Below are 16,434 nucleotides of genomic sequence, written 5' to 3'. Positions count from 1 at the left end.
CACAGGGCCTGTGAAGTCAATCACACGTAGTACTGTGACAGGGCCTGTGAAGTCAATCACACGTAGTAGTGTGACAGGACCTGTGGACCCGTATAAAATGTAAGTGAAGACTGCATGACGGTGGAGCAGAGTAAGCCAACGCTTGATTCGAGACAGGATGAGGTGAAATGGGGTGATCGTGACAGTGAGGCATGGCGGGTGGCAATCAAGGTGCACCAGGGCGAACATTAACGAATGTAAGCATGTGTAAAAACAAATGTATTGAACGCTGTGTTTGCGATCATGAGTGCTTGTTTGTTACTGTGTGCTTGTATGCGAGATTGTTGTGTGCAGTGTCCATTTCACTGATGTTTAACAGATGGGGTTTTTGTTAAATAGGGTGCTAACATGCTGTTTAATTTTAAGGTTTCTTTTTAAAGAGCCCGCACTATTCGCTATTGTACGAAATGTCTCGATACCATTAAATGTGCTCCCCTAGCCCCGCCCCCAAGCATCACCTCTAGCCCCGCCCCCAGACAACACCCACAGTGCACCCACTCAGTTTGGAGAGTACCTGCACGTATTCTTTCCCATTTAACGCACTGGCACTCATGTTATGAAGACGGGAGCACGGATATAAAGTTGAAAAAAGAAACAAAATAAGATGTCTAGTGCCTTTATTGAAGGGTAGCAGTGACTTACTACAACTGTGTTATTTGAAGCCGTTCCTATGTCACCAAGCTCCAGTCAGGCTCACACGTTTGAATGCGTGTGGTGGGTGGCTTGCATTTCTGGCTTTTGTGTTTGTTGCACGTGTTCAAAATGTTGAGGGCAGCAGGGTCGTACTGGGGAAAAAAATAGGCCAGGGCCCCAAAATAAAACTGGCCCCAATTAGCAAACCAGGTTGGTCAGAAAGTGACTCACGTTTGCAAATGAGGCCCGTTTTGAGCTTGCATAAACATGCTGGGGCAGATTTACGAGCCCCGTGCGCCACATTTGCGCCGCAGTCGCGTCACTTCTGTGATGCAGCGGTGGCGTAAACCATGCGCCACGTTGCACCCTATTTACAACGTGACACATCTAGTGAGATGCGTCACGTTGTAAAGCCCTGCGCCACATGAAACCTGCGTCAGGTTTCATGAGGGCGTTCCGGCGCAGGGGGGGCGTTCTGTCGCAGGAATGCCTCGGAAAAGTGCCTGAGTGAAATCTACAAGATTTCACTCAGGCACTTTTCCGACGCCGCTGCGTCAAAACCTTGCGCCTGCTTGAAGCAGGCGTAAGACGTTTCGCACCATGTAGAGGATAGGCCACGTTGGAACAGTGCTGGAGATGCGTCGCGCCCGCGACACATTTCCAGCACTGCGCCAACCTTACGCCGGCAGATGCGACACGCCTCTGTTTTTCCTTGCGCCAAGATGCGCCGCATTTACTGCGCCGCATTGTAAATGCAGCGCATCTGTGGTGGCGCAAGTGCAAACTTGCGTCACGCATCTTTCCTAGCGCATCCCTGCTGATTTGCAGGGATGCGCCAGGAAACGTAAATCTTCCTCAGTGTATGGGTATTTTGTAAGGTATGGGAGCCTGCATGCGTCTGTGCTTGCTGCAGGCAATGTATGTGGTAATATCAGTGAAATCAACAGTAAACCCGGCCCACCTGGCCGTAGACCAGTCCCACATACTGATTACAAACCAGCCCACACACTGATTTGTCAGGCCAGCCCATCGGGCACTGCCAGGCTGCCATAGGTCAGTCCGACCCTGGAGGGCGGCCGCGTTCTTCCCCACTTGCTGCTTGGTTCCCTCCTAATACATTCTGGGCGGGGCAGCTGGGTGGCTGATGATACGTATATATTCTGCACACAGACGGTGCCCAGCCTTTACTCACGGTGCCACCCTCATTCAGGAGCCCTGATAGGCTTTGTCGCTCACCTTCATCAGCTGCTTGTCAGCAGCGGTGGTTCGTTTTGCTCCCCCCCCCCTCCCATCCAGTCTCCCCCACCACTGCCCCCGCAACCCCTCGACTGGTTGTTTTCCTCCAGGGTGAGGGGCGCTCGTCTTCTCCGCATCTCACCACTCGCATCCTTACTCCCAGAGCTGGCGGAAAATTGCCACCACAGAAGGAAAATACAATATTTGGGTATTGTTATTAAAAGTTGAAACTGCAACATAAGGCCTCAAAGTGGCGGCTTGGGGGACATAGGGTGGTGAGAGAGTTCGAGGGGGGGATTAGGAAATGTAAAGGGTATAGGCTGGGGCGCCCTTCCCCTGCCCCCCTCACCCACTCCCCCCCCCCCCTCCCCGCAGCAGCAAGGGGACGTGGCCTGCACCGTGTGACAGGTGACGGTGACAGGTGAAGGGGTCGAGATGCTAGCAGCCGGCCCATATAAGGTCAGAAGAGTGACAGCTGATAGGGCACCGCCGCCATGTGCTGCGGGGACACCTCCCTGAGAGCAGTCTCTGGGAGTACGAGGGAGAGAGAGAGAGATACAGGGCCGGAGCGCGCGCCGCCTCGCTGATAAGGTATTTTATTTCTTTCAATCCTTTCGTTCAATAATGTGCATTCTATTGAAGAAATTAGCGAGACGGGTTGACTCTGTTTTGGGGATACGAATGCAGACGTGTGTTTGTTGTCGATAGAATGTGTGCAGACAGACTTTATATAGTAAATGTTCAGACCTCAGTCAGATCGCCACCGGAACAGGAAGCATTTTTCTGAGGAATCTCACACCTCTTGGCCCACAGGAGCCAGCTCTGACGCAGTTATTCACGGGCTGTAGGAGAAGTGATCCACCGAGAGGTCACTTGAATTCCTTGCAAAGAGAAACAAACACCGGCAAATCTAGGACGTCTGGTTTTGTCTATAAGCACTTTGCCTTTGACGATGCTTGTTTTACTTTTGCAGAATTGTATTGTGGGAAATTTGCTGGGCTGTCATCTATATAAAAAAATTGACTAAAACTAAAAATATTTTTGCTCTCAAAAAGCCCACAATGCAATAGTAGTCCGGGTAGTAAGGGGAACTACTTTGTGTGCGGATGTGCCCCTTGTGAAAGGATAGAACGCACTCACAATGAAGTTTGGAATTGGTTGAAGTGGGCAGGCCCATGCTGTACATGCTACAGTGGGTGGAAATAAAATGTGAATGACACAACAACAGACAAATGGCTGAAAAGAGCAGACCGAAATCCCCTAAAATAACTATATTTTATACATACATTTGTAAAATCAAGATGCTTTGGCTAACACCAGACCTTAAAAAGTGGAGACACAAAAATTAAATGAATTTATTTCTGTTCATTAGGTTCAGAAAAAAGTTTGAGACCCACTGACTAGGGAAGGGGTAACTCAGCAGAGCTTTGCTGACTTCTTCATTTAAAGTTAGCATTGTCTGGTCTTATAAGCCATCCCAGCCATCACCAATATTCAGTAGGTCAGCAGCCTCGCAAGCATGTGCGTTCAGCGAGCAGGCATATTGTAGTGAGCATATTTTGGCCTGTCACTTAACCCGCCAATCTAGCTCAGGAAATACATTTCTAGTCGGAACATGTTGAAGCTAAAGTGAAAATCTTTCCGCATTCACAATTGATGCCCCATAACTGCACCAATTAAAGATTCAAAATCAATAAAATGACCAGTGAGCTCCAGGATCCTTTAATCTAGCTGTGAGAAGTTGGCCTGGTATATGATGTTCACTAGTTAAAGTGACCACCTTGTACCATGCCAAGCAACCCTTATGGTGTGGTTGTAAGTCAACCTTTTCGGACTAGCTGCCCTAGTGGTAGCGTAGGCTAAGCAGTCTTTGAGGCTAAACTCGTGAAACGTGTTAAGCAGGCTGTTTTACCAAATGTAACCCCCTTTTATACCAATGAAAGGACACCACACAGATATATATTCAAAATATATATGTATTTATTTCTCAAAGTAACCCCTAGACTCTTTATGAGCACAGGAGCACAAATCGTTAAACAAGAATACGTTAGAATACACAGAAGTTGCACTTTATATGGATAGGCCCTGGTGGCCGCTCACACCATATACTAAAATAGTGGTATAAGTACCACGAACAGAAAAGGGAAAAGGCCTAGGGCCTCTAGAATCGCTGGGCCTACAAGGAGCTAACTTCAGTTAGTGACCAGGAGGTCCACGGGTTGCGTGTGCAGAGCAAATAGTCACACGCGAGCTCCCATAGGTTCTTAATGGGTGCGTAAAAGTTACAAAGTTACTGCAAAAAGGTTCTTCCGGATGGACTATGAACTCAAGATTGGAAACACAGACACTAGAGATGATACTCTACACTTGGGCACCGGAGTGCCAGCTTTACCTCACCCACAGGAAGCGGGTGCATAGGTCTCGAAGTGCGTCGGGTTTCTTCTATCTGTTCAGTGGAGCCTGAAGACGAAGGTGCTGCAGGCGGTCGGTCCGGAAGGGATGCAGTGGATCGGAGTTGTAGAAGACCTGTAAGCAGAGGGGACAGTGTTCACAGTCACTAGCCAGTGACCAGCATGGCACCAGGTGGGTACCAGGCGATGTCGGGTGCAAACAGGAAGGAAGGTGTAGCTTGTCTCCGCAGCCACGTGGTCCCTGAAGGTCGACGACGTCCAGGAGTCGGTTCACGAGCTGTCCCACGCAGGCTCTCGCTGTCGGCGGTGTCGGCGACTTGATCGAAGCAAACAAGCCTTGGCAAAAGCAATTGTTGTGGAAAACGAAATAAGCTGATGGTTCTGACCAGCAAGGTCAGAGGGATTGCTCCTTTGGAGGGGAGCAAGGGCCAGTCTGGAGCAACCAGACCAGTGGTGTTGTTCTTGAAGTTCGTCGTCAAGATGGCCACTAGCCAGCGGGCCAGCAACCGGTTAGGCGCGTCGAGTGGCAAAATGCAGAAGGGCCCCACGCAGATCGTGGAGATGCTGGAGGGCTCACCTTTGGTGCAGATGCTGCTCGGGTGTTGGGCTTCTCAGATCCCAAAGCACAACTTGGAGGGAGCCTCGGTTGTTGCGCTTGCAGCTTGTCGTGGTCTTTTCAAGATGGCTGGCTCCACGTGTCTCGGTGCCTCCACGGGTTCCTGCTTTTCAGGGACTGTGGATCGGGCGGTGAGAGGTCTGGAGGTCCAGGTCTTGTCAGTCTCTGGGCTCGGGCTCCGGCGGGAGGCGGCGACAAAGCAGACGTTGATTCGCTGGATGGTGCTTGCGTTAGCAAGGTGGTCACTCCCTGACCACAGGGGAGATTGGCTTCAGTCCTCTGTGCGGCAGAGCGTCGAAGTTCCCGTCTTCTTCTCGTAGTTAAGTTGATTCCAGGATGTCTGAAGTCTTAGGACACAGCTCCTACCTTTAAGCGGATTCTAGGGGCCGGACTACCTGCTAGGTCCCTCCCTAAGGGTGGGACCAGGAAGGGGGGTGGTTACACCCCCAATCCTTTGTCCAGCTCGCCCCAGGTCCAGGGCTGGTGTGCCCCAGGACCGGATTGAACTGGCATATGCACCGAGGCTCCTTGTGAGCCTCAGGCATGTCTGGTTTCTTTCAAGCCCTACCTGACCAATACACAAAATCCTGTCTGGGGTGGTGCTCGCACCTCCCCTGGCAGGAAACCCTTTGTCCACGTCTCCCAAGCTGGAAGGACTCCCAGCAGCAGGAGGGCAGACTTGTGTCTGTGGTGGCAGCATCCATTTTGTGGAGCTGAGGCTATGTCTGATTTCACCCGGGTTTCAGGTACTGTACATGTCGTGTCCCTCTAGAAGGGTGGAATGCTAACCCCGTCGCCAGAATTGGCGAGGGGTTAGTATTCCAATTCGTATGACACCTTACTCGACATGTTTTGATAAAGCCAAACCAAAGATAGCATTTAACCGCGAGGTTCATAATGCACTTAAGAGTATATGGTATGACGATATCTGGAAACGGTAGAAGGAAGTTGTTCCGACCACTGCAGACAGGCTCAGCTCATGCCAGAGCACCATCTCACATGGAACCAAGCACTCTGCCTTCAGGATTGTTAAGGCCTGCCATAGGAGTGACTTATAGGTTACCAGGTGTCCCATTTAAGGTTAGGCATAGGTATACTACACCTAAGTAAGAGGTGGTTACACCAACTTACCCCAGCTGAGTGATCAGCCAGTTGTGTCAAATTTGTTAGGCCAAGCCTGGGGTGGCATAATACATGCTTCAGCCCCTGGCAGGCCTTAGATACACCAATGCCCTGGGTACCTAGTGTACACTGGTACAGGGGCTCACAGGGTGATCCACTTCCAATTGGTTATGCACCTAGGGTGCATAGTCTAAATTTAGTAGAGAGAACAGCCGTCTGGGGGTCTGATCAGCAGGCCCACAGCCTCAATATGTCAAAAACCAGTGAAGCAAAAAGCAAAAATTTGGGGTGACCATAGGATAGCAGACCCTACTCTCCTACACAACCCCCCCCCCCCAAACGCAGGGACATTAAACTAGCCTTGACCAGTCTCGTCTTCATGTCCTAAGTGGAAGTACCTGGAGAGACCATCTGCATTCCCATGGTCAGTACCTGGCCGGTGCTCCACTGTAAAGTCCATACCCTGTAGGGAAATGGACCACCTAAGCAGTTTGGGGTTTTCACCCTTCATCTGATTTAGCCACAAGAGGGGCTTATGGTCGGTCTGAATCTTGAAGTGAGTGCCAAACAAGTATGGCCTCAGCTTCTTCAGGGCCCACACCACAGCAAAGGCCTCCCTCTCAATAGCTGACCAATTCTTCTCTCTGGGGGTCAACCTTCTGCTAATAAAAGCAATGGGTTGGTCTTGACCATCTACATTAAGTTGTGACAGCACAGCTCCCACACCCAACTCAGAAGCATCTGTTTGGACAATAAACTCTTTGGAGTAGTCAGGACTTTTCAGGATAGGTGCAGAGCACATGGCCTCCTTCAGGTCATCAAATGCCTTTTGACAGCTTACTGTCCACTGAACCTTTTTGGGCATCTTTTTGGATGTCAGATCATTAAGAGGAGTCACAATGGACCCATAGTTCTTAACAAACTTCCTGTAGTACCCAGTCAAGCCCAAGAAAGCTCGAACTTGAGTCTGGGTGGTTGGAGGGGACCAGTCCTTGATGGATTGTATCTTACTCTCCAGTGGTTGAACTTGGCCTCCACCTACAAGGTGGCCCAAATACACAACCTTACTCTGCCCTATCTGGCACTTAGTAGCCTTGATAGTGAGGCCTGCCCTTTGCAGGGCCTCAAGAGCCTTCTTCAGGTGGATCAGGTGATCCTCCCAGGTGGAGCTAAAGACAGCAATGTCATCAAGATATGCTGCACAAAAGTCATCCAACCCAGTAAGGACTTGGTTCACCAGCCTTTGGAAGGTGGCAGGTGCATTCTTCAGACCAAAGGGCATCACCACAAATTGATAATGCCCACCTGGGGTTGAGAATGCTGTTTTGGCCTTAGACTCCTCAGCTAATCTGATTTGCCAATAGCCAGCTGTCAAGTCAAATGTGCTCAAAAACTTAGCAGAAGCTAGTTTGTCTATGAGCTCATCTGCCCTTGGAATAGGGTGTGCATCTGTCCTGGTGACAGCATTGAGACCCCTGTAGTCCACACAGAACCTCACCTCTCTCTTGCCATCTTTGGTGTGAGGTTTGGGGACCAGAACCACTGGGCTAGCCCAGGGGCTCTCTGAGGGTTCAATGACACCTAATTCCAGCATTTTGTGTACCTCAGCCTTTATACAGTCCCTTACGTGGTCAGGTTGTCTGTAAAGCTTGTTCTTTACAGGCAGACTGTCACCAGTGTCCACCACATGGGTACACCAGTCAGTTTGGCTAGGTATTAGGGAAAACATGTGTTGAAATGATTGTAGAACTTGTCTACATTCAGTCTGCTGATGGGCAGTGAGGTTGCCTCCAAGGGTCACTCCTTCAACTGAGCCATCTTCAGGGTTCTGAGACAAGAGGTCTGGGAGAGGGTCACTCTCTTCCTCCTGTCCCTCATCTGTAGCCATGAGCAAGCCCATGTCTGCCCTGTCAACATATGCCTTTAACCTGTTAACATGGAGTACCCTGTGGGGACTCCTGGGAGTTCCTAGGTCTACCAAGTAGGTAACCTCTCCCTTCTTTTCCAGGATTGTATGGGGTCCAGACCACTTGTCTTGGAGTGCTGCTGGGGCCACTGGCTCCAACACCCATACCTTCTGTCCTGGCTGAAACTCAACCAAGACAGCCTTTTGGTCATGCCAAGCTTTCTGTAAGGCCTGGCTTGCCTCAAGGTTTTTGGATGCCTTCTCCATATACTCAGCCATCCTGGAGCGGAGACCAAGTACATAGTCCACTATGTCTTGTTTAGGCTTTTTGAGAGGTAACTCCCATCCTTCCTTCACTAAACACAGTGGGCCTCTCACAGGGTGCCCAAACAACAATTCAAAGGGGCTGTAGCCAACTCCTTTTTGTGGGACCTCTCTGTAAGCAAACAGAAGGCAGGGTAGAAGGATGTCCCATCTTCGCCTGAGCTTTTCAGGTAATCCTTTGATCATACCCTTTAGGGTCTTGTTGAATCTCTCAACAAGCCCATTGCATTGTGGGTGATAAGGGGTGGTGAACTTGTAGTTGACACCACATTCCTTCCACATAGCTGTCAAGTATCCTGACATGAAGTTGGTACCTCTGTCAGAAACTACCTCCTTAGGAAACCCCACTCTGGAGAATACTCCCAGCAGGGCCCTGGCCACAACAGGTGCTGTAGTGGTCCTAAGGGGAAGTGCCTCTGGATACCTGGTGGCATGATCCACTACCACCAGTATAAATCTGTGCCCAGATGCAGTGGGAGGATCCATGGGACCCACTATATCTATTCCCACTCTTTCAAAGGGGACCCCCACCACAGGTATTGGTATTAGGGGGGCCTTTGTTGTGCCACCTGATTTGCCACTGGCTTGGCAGGTCACACAGGAGCGACAAAACTCCTTTGTATCTTCATTCATGTGAGGCCAGTGAAAGTGAGGGACAAGCCTGTCCCAAGTCTTGTTCTGGCCTAAGTGTCCTGCTAAAGGAATATCATGGGCCAAGGTAAGAAGGAAGCCCCTAAATTGCAGAGGTATAACCAACCTCCTGGTTGCACCAGGCTTGGGGTCTCTAGCCTCTGAATAAAGGAGCCCATCATCCCAATACACTTTATGGGTACCTTGAGCATTCCCAGCAGCCTCAGCAGCAGCCAGCTGTCTGAGGGGTTCAAGAGAGGGACAGGATAACTGAGCCTGCCTCAAGTCAGCCCTTGAAGGTCCCCCTGTCCCCAGAAACTCAACCTGATCAGGTTCAAGCTCTTCTGGGACAGTTCCTTCAGGGTTCTCTAGATCAGCTTCCTGGGAAGGTTGATCATCACTCTGAGGCAGGGGGGAAGGCACAGCCTTTACCCTCCTGTTCTTCTTCTTGGTAGGTGCTTGGTCCATTGTTCCAGGATCCAAGACCTGTGGTTCAGTAAGGCACTTTTTGGCCTGTGACCTGGTCACAGCAAGGACATGTGGTGATATACCTAACATCTCTGCATGTGTCCTGTACTCCACTTCTGACCATAGAGAACTCTCTAGGTCATTGCCCAACAAACATTCTACTGGGAGGTCTGCACTAACCACAACCCTTTTGAGGCCAGTTACCCCTCCCCATGAGAAGTTAACAACTGCCACACTATGTGAAGTAGTGGCATTGCTGGCATTGGTCACCAGGTAATTCTCACCTGGTATGTACTGTCCAGGGTCCACAAAGCCTGGTGTCACCATAGTGACACTGGCACATGTGTCCCTGTAGGCTTGAGCCACTTTTGCATTGATTAAAGGAGTCTGTCTGTACTTGCCCAGGTTACTGGGGCTCACAGTCAGGGACAAATCAATGTCCCCATCACAGATCAGGACTGCCTGTGTCAGGGTTCTGTCTAAGTCAGAATCTCCTTCAGTTCCCATAGTGATTCCCACTACACCCTTTGTCTGGGGACCAACACTGCTAACAGTGGTACTGGGAGCAGGTGCCTTAGGGGCAACAGTGTTGGGGGCTCCACCCTTTTTGCAATCACTAGTCCAGTGAGTTGTATTTTTGCAATGATTGCACCAGGGTTTCTTTTGACCTTCTTTCTTCTTTTTGGACTGTTGGGACCCACCCTCCTTAGCAGTAGTTTGGGGCCCTGTTGAAGACTTCTGGTCTTTAGATTTCTGATCTCCACCCTTTTGGTCTGTTTTCTTCTGATCACCCCCTTGGCCCTGGTTCTGGTTCTTTTGCTTAACCCTGGTTCTGACCCATTTGTCTGCCTTCTTTCCCAATTCTTGGGGAGAGGTCAGATCTGAGTCAACCAAGTGTTGATGCAGTTGCTGGTTTTGACAGTTATTTAAAATCTGTTCTCTCATCATCAAATTATACAATCCTGTAAAATCAGATACCTTACTTCCCAGCAACCAACCCTCCAAAGCCTTAGTGGCACATTCAATGTATTCAGACCAGTCCTGAGTCTGTGTCTTCTGGGTGTCTCTGAACATTAACCTGTACTGTTCAGTGGTTAAGCCTAACCCATCAACTAGGACATTCTTCAGGACTCTGTAATTTCTGACATCCTCTTCTCTAACAGTGAGGAGTCTATCTCTGCCTCTCCCCTCAAAGGAGAGCCATAAGATTGCTGCCCACTGGTCTTCAGGAACCTGCTGCACTTTGCAGGCTCTCTCAAGAGCAGTTATCCATTTGTGGATATCATCCCCACTTTTGTAGGGGGGCACAACCTTGGACAGGTTCCTATTTTCAAAGACCCTATCTTTGTCCTTAGGGACAATGCTGCCACCAGTGGGTATAGACCCACTCTCTTTATGCTGCCTAGCCTTGCTCAGTTTCTCTTCCATCAGAGCTACTTCTAGCTCCTGCTTCCTGATCCTCAGCTGGGCTTCTTGCATTCTGGCCTCATGCTCCCTCCTCTGAGGGGTGGTCATCCTTCTCCTGGAGTGACCTTGAGAGCCTCTAGAGGCATGAGAAGCATTAGATTCACCTGAGTGATTCCTTTGCCTCCCAGACCCCTGGTTAAGTCCACTGGGGAGATCCAATGGGGTGATCCCATTGTCAGTCCCCAATAGCCTTAAGTTAGCTGGGCCACGTATAACACTTGGCACTGGGCTAGTTCTCCCTTCATCCTCACTACCTTCTGTATCAGTACCCTTCTCACTTTCATCCTCTGTAGTATGAACCTCATCTAAGGGGTGACTATTGGGAAGGGGTACCTCAGTAGCATCTTCAGAAGGGGGTCCTCCTGTTCCTGTCCCTAAGGGGCCTAACTGGGAGGCTTTCCTGAGAGCTTTCTGATCTTCATCAGCCTGTAAAAGCTCTCTGAGTTCAGCAGAAGTAGGATTCTTGGGCTGTTTAAGGCCCCTGATATTTGCCAACTGCCTGAGCTCATTTTGGTTTAGGGTAGCAAAGATGGATTGGGCCCTCTGGGGGTCACTCTCAACAGAGATGGGTACCTTGGACCCCTCTGCCCCAGCCATTGCTCTTAAGTGTGGGTGGATGTGTTGCAATCTACCTACACTTGGGTTTTCCGACTAAACCTATCTAGTAGTTGTAGTCAGGGTGTGCTACTCCCTTTGCTCTACAACAACTAAGTTCAGTAGAACTTAAGTATATCTAATCTTGTTTTATATGTACCTACAGGTACCTATGTGATCTTTCAATTGGTAACCAAGAGATTACAATGGTAAAACACAGCAAGCTCAAATCCAACCGCTGCTCACCAATGTGAGAAGTTGGCCTGGTATATGATGTTCACTAGTTAAAGTGACCACCTTGTACCATGCCAAGCAACCCTTATGGTGTGGTTGTAAGTCAACCTTTTCGGACTAGCTGCCCTAGTGGTAGCGTAGGCTAAGCAGTCTTTGAGGCTAAACTCGTGAAACGTGTTAAGCAGGCTGTTTTACCAAATGTAACCCCCTTTTATACCAATGAAAGGACACCACACAGATATATATTCAAAATATATATGTATTTATTTCTCAAAGTAACCCCTAGACTCTTTATGAGCACAGGAGCACAAATCGTTAAACAAGAATACGTTAGAATACACAGAAGTTGCACTTTATATGGATAGGCCCTGGTGGCCGCTCAAACCATATACTAAAATAGTGGTATAAGTACCACGAACAGAAAAGGGAAAAGGCCTAGGGCCTCTAGAATCGCTGGGCCTACAAGGAGCTAACTTCAGTTAGTGACCAGGAGGTCCACGGGTTGCGTGTGCAGAGCAAATAGTCACACGCGAGCTCCCATAGGTTCTTAATGGGTGCGTAAAAGTTACAAAGTTACTGCAAAAAGGATCTTCCGGATGGACTATCAACTCAAGATTGGAAACACAGACACTAGAGATGATACTCTACACTTGGGCACCGGAGTGCCAGCTTTACCTCACCCACAGGAAGCGGGTGCATAGGTCTCGAAGTGCGTCGGGTTTCTTCTATCTGTTCAGTGGAGCCTGAAGACGAAGGTGCTGCAGGCGGTCGGTCCGGAAGGGATGCGGTGGATCCAAGAGTGGATCGGAGTTGTAGAAGACCTGTAAGCAGAGGGGACAGTGTTCACAGTCACTAGCCAGTGACCAGCGTGGCACCAGGTGGGTACCAGGCGATGTCGGGTGCAAACAGGAAGGAAGGTGTAGCTTGTCTCCGCAGCCACGTGGTCCCTGAAGGTCGACGACATCCAGGAGTCGGTTCACGAGCTGTCCCACGCAGGCTCTCGCTGTCGGCGGTGTCGGCGACTTGATCGAAGCAAACAAGCCTTGGCAAAAGCAATTGTTGTGGAAAACGAAATAAGCTGATGGTTCTGACCAGCAAGGTCAGAGGGATTGCTCCTTTGGAGGGGAGCAAGGGCCAGTCTGGAGCAACCAGACCAGTGGTGTTGTTCTTGAAGTTCGTCGCCAAGATGGCCACTAGCCAGCGGGCCAGCAACCGGTTAGGCGCGTCGAGTGGCAAAATGCAGAAGGGCCCCACGCAGATCGTGGAGATGCTGGAGGGCTCACCTTTGGTGCAGATGCTGCTCGGGTGTTGGGCTTCTCAGATCCCAAAGCACAACTTGGAGGGAGCCTCGGTTGTTGCGCTTGCAGCTTGTCGTGGTCTTTTCAAGATGGCTGGCTCCTCGTGTCTCGGTGCCTCCACGGGTTCCTGCTTTTCAGGGACCGTGGATCGGGCGGTGAGAGGTCTGGAGGTCCAGGTCTTGTCAGTCTCTGGGCTCGGGCTCCGGCGGGAGGCGGCGACAAAGCAGACGTTGATTCGCTGGATGGTGCTTGCGTTAGCAAGGTGGTCACTCCCTGACCACAGGGGAGATTGGCTTCAGTCCTCTGTGCGGCAGAGCGTCGAAGTTCCCGTCTTCTTCTCGTAGTTAAGTTGATTCCAGGATTTCTGAAGTCTTAGGACACAGCTCCTACCTTTAAGCGGATTCTAGGGGCCGGACTACCTGCTAGGTCCCTCCCTAAGGGTGGGACCAGGAAGGGGGGTGGTTACACCCCCAATCCTTTGTCCAGCTCGCCCCAGGTCCAGGGCTGGTGTGCCCCAGGACCGGATTGAACTGGCATATGCACCGAGGCTCCTTGTGAGCCTCAGGCATGTCTGGTTTCTTTCAAGCCCTACCTGACCAATACACAAAATCCTGTCTGGGGTGGTGCTCGCACCTCCCCTGGCAGGAAACCCTTTGTCCACGTCTCCCAAGCTGGAAGGACTCCCAGCAGCAGGAGGGCAGACTTGTGTCTGTGGTGGCAGCATCCATTTTGTGGAGCTGAGGCTATGTCTGATTTTACCCGGGTTTCAGGTACTGTACATGTCGTGTCCCTCTAGAAGGGTGGAATGCTAACCCCGTCGCCAGAATTGGCGAGGGGTTAGTATTCCAATTCGTATGACACCTTACTCGACATGTTTTGATAAAGCCAAACCAAAGATAGCATTTAACCGCGAGGTTCATAATGCACTTAAGAGTATATGGTATGACGATATCTGGAAACGGTAGAAGGAAGTTGTTCCGACCACTGCAGACAGGCTCAGCTCATGCCAGAGCACCATCTCACATGGAACCAAGCACTCTGCCTTCAGGATTGTTAAGGCCTGCCATAGGAGTGACTTATAGGTTACCAGGTGTCCCATTTAAGGTTAGGTATAGGTATACTACACCTAAGTAAGAGGTGGTTACACCAACTTACCCCAGCTGAGTGATCAGCCAGTTGTGTCAAATTTGTTAGGCCAAGCCTGGGGTGGCATAATACATGCTTCAGCCCCTGGCAGGCCTTAGATACACCAATGCCCTGGGTACCTAGTGTACACTGGTACAGGGGCTCACAGGGTGATCCACTTCCAATTGGTTATGCACCTAGGGTGCATAGTGTAAATTTAGTAGAGAGAACAGCAGGCTGGGGGTCTGATCAGCAGGCCCACAGCCTCAATATGTCAAAAACCAGTGAAGCAAAAAGCAAAAATTTGGGGTGACCATAGGATAGCAGACCCTACTCTCCTACACTAGCACACGGCTGAACCTGTGCACACATTATTAGTGCACTGCCATGCAGAGTTCATGACATGCGCAAAGCAGACCTCTGGATCTGCTGCTCAAGGCATATCCATCGTCTCTACATCAACTTACAAACAAATAGTCCTTGTTGTTGAATATTTTGGGGCAGATTTACAAGCCCCCTGCCTCACCAGTGCGTCACTTTTTGTGACGTACTGGTGGAGCATGTTACTGCTCCATATTTACAAGGCTTGTAAATATGGTCCCTTTACAAGCAGCACTTTGCGTGAAAGGGGCGTTCCTTGGGTGTTGCTGTGGGTGTTCCCACACCACATCCATGGAACAAGACACATTTCCAGATTTATGAGAAATCGTAAATCTGGAAATGCATCTAAATGCTTCGCCACCCTATGGATGGTGTAGTGAGGCGCAATGAGGAGAAATGTTTTAATTTCTCCTCGTTTTTAACTCTCTCAATGCGTGCTGCATTCTACAGCAAGCATTGAAAGAGGAAAATGCCTGTAGTGATTGTTTTTGTGCAGGAAGGCGCCCCTTCCTGCACAAAAACAATCTCCCCATGACACAGGCATCCTTGCACCATGGTGCAGTGCAAGGATGCCTGCGCTGGTGCATGGCAGCAGTTTGTGCGCCAGCGCAGGGGAGAGCACAGGACTGCACATATTATTGTAAATATATCGCATTCCTGTGCTTTGGAAGTGCTGCAGCGAGGCGCAGCCAAAGGGCTTGCGTTTCAGCGCTGCGGCACTTCCTTGTAGATCTGCCCCTTTGTGTTTTGTAGAAATATTTCATTATTACAGGATCATTTGTGTAGTCATACAAAGAGCTGTCATCACTATAACTCCGAAGTTATAGCCCATGTAAGACAAGGTCCATACCTCGACTGTTACAACAATACATCGGCATCATCAGAAGAGTACAATTAGTTTGTGTCTAGAATGTAGTAAGTTCTGTGGGAAAGGAAGAAGCAAGGAAGCAGCTCTGTGCACAGAGAACCATGCTTCTTGATGAACTGGCGTCACATCCGGTAGCACCTTTCAGTAGCTATGGTCTTCTAAATGCCCAGAGTCTGAAGCACATCATTGAAGGGTGCTGCGGGCCCCAGAAGAGCTGCACATATCACGGGTTTGGCCCAAGCCCCAGGGCCCCTGTCTCACTGAGGTTCCATCTTGTAAGTCTGACTCACAGTCCCCGTGTCCTCTTCTCTTCCAGATGGAAGACCCCGTGCAGCTGAAGGAGGAGGGCAATAAGTTCTTCCAAGCCAACGACTACGACAATGCCATTGAGAGCTACACCAAGGCGCTGGGCCTCATAAAGGACAAGAAGGTGCAGGCCGTGCTGTACAGGAACAGGGCCGCCTGCTTCCTGAAGAAGGTGAGGACACAAGGGATGGGGTGAACGCTTGTAGATCAGTCCTGGTGTTGGCCTGTCTGTTACCAAGTCAAGATGTCCTATCCCCTGAGAGCCACAACCGAGGGATGACTCTGTAAAAGCAACTCACAATTCAACACTTCACACCAGTTTGTGTCACTTTTGTGAGTTTTGTGATTCAAACCAGGAACACAGTGTTAGTAAATCTGGGCCATGCTCTCAAAAGGAGGGAGCCGAAAGCGGATGCAGGAGTTATCCTTCTGGTTTTTGGGGCGGGGGAGGAACTGTCCTGTCAGCGGAGATTATACGAGGGGTTCTCACGTGAAAATGTTCCCCTGCAGCAAACATTCAGGGTACAAGAGTCCCCATATAGAACACACAGAGCAGGAGGGAGGTCAAGAGAGTGAAGGAGCGGGAGAGACCAGGATGCAGCTCTTTCATTGATACTCAAGCGCTAGCACTTTTGCCTTTCACATCACATGCATTTGTAAAGTGCGCGTCACCCTTGGACCTCTTGCCACCATAAGAACAGATGTTCTTTGTTACCCAACTCATGAAACACTTTTTATCAGTCTCAGAAGGAAGAAAGGCTGATTAGACCTGTAGG

General features: G+C 50.0%; 1 protein-coding gene across 2 annotated transcripts in view; it reads left to right on the top strand.

Annotated features, from left to right (window-relative positions):
• UNC45B (unc-45 myosin chaperone B) overlaps positions 1-16,434 on the top strand; it is an 89,879-nt gene that overhangs the window by 13,240 nt on the left and 60,205 nt on the right. The window contains exons 1-2 of one of the 2 annotated variants that reach the window (XM_085649640.1): positions 2,396-2,499; positions 15,669-15,830. In XM_085649640.1, coding sequence (XP_085505766.1) covers positions 15,669-15,830 — 162 coding nt within the window. In that variant the 5' untranslated portion in view covers positions 2,396-2,499. Of the gene's footprint in view, positions 1-2,395; positions 2,500-15,668; positions 15,831-16,434 lie in introns of those variants that run through there. The other variant, XM_085649639.1, reaches the window with a different exon arrangement.

Source organism: Triturus cristatus, chromosome 3_2, assembly GCF_964204655.1.
Source record: "Triturus cristatus chromosome 3_2, aTriCri1.1, whole genome shotgun sequence".
Classification (NCBI taxonomy): domain Eukaryota; kingdom Metazoa; phylum Chordata; class Amphibia; order Caudata; family Salamandridae; genus Triturus; species Triturus cristatus.
The sequence above is the reverse complement of the archived record's forward strand: the minus strand, read 5'-3'. Positions and strand labels throughout refer to the sequence as shown.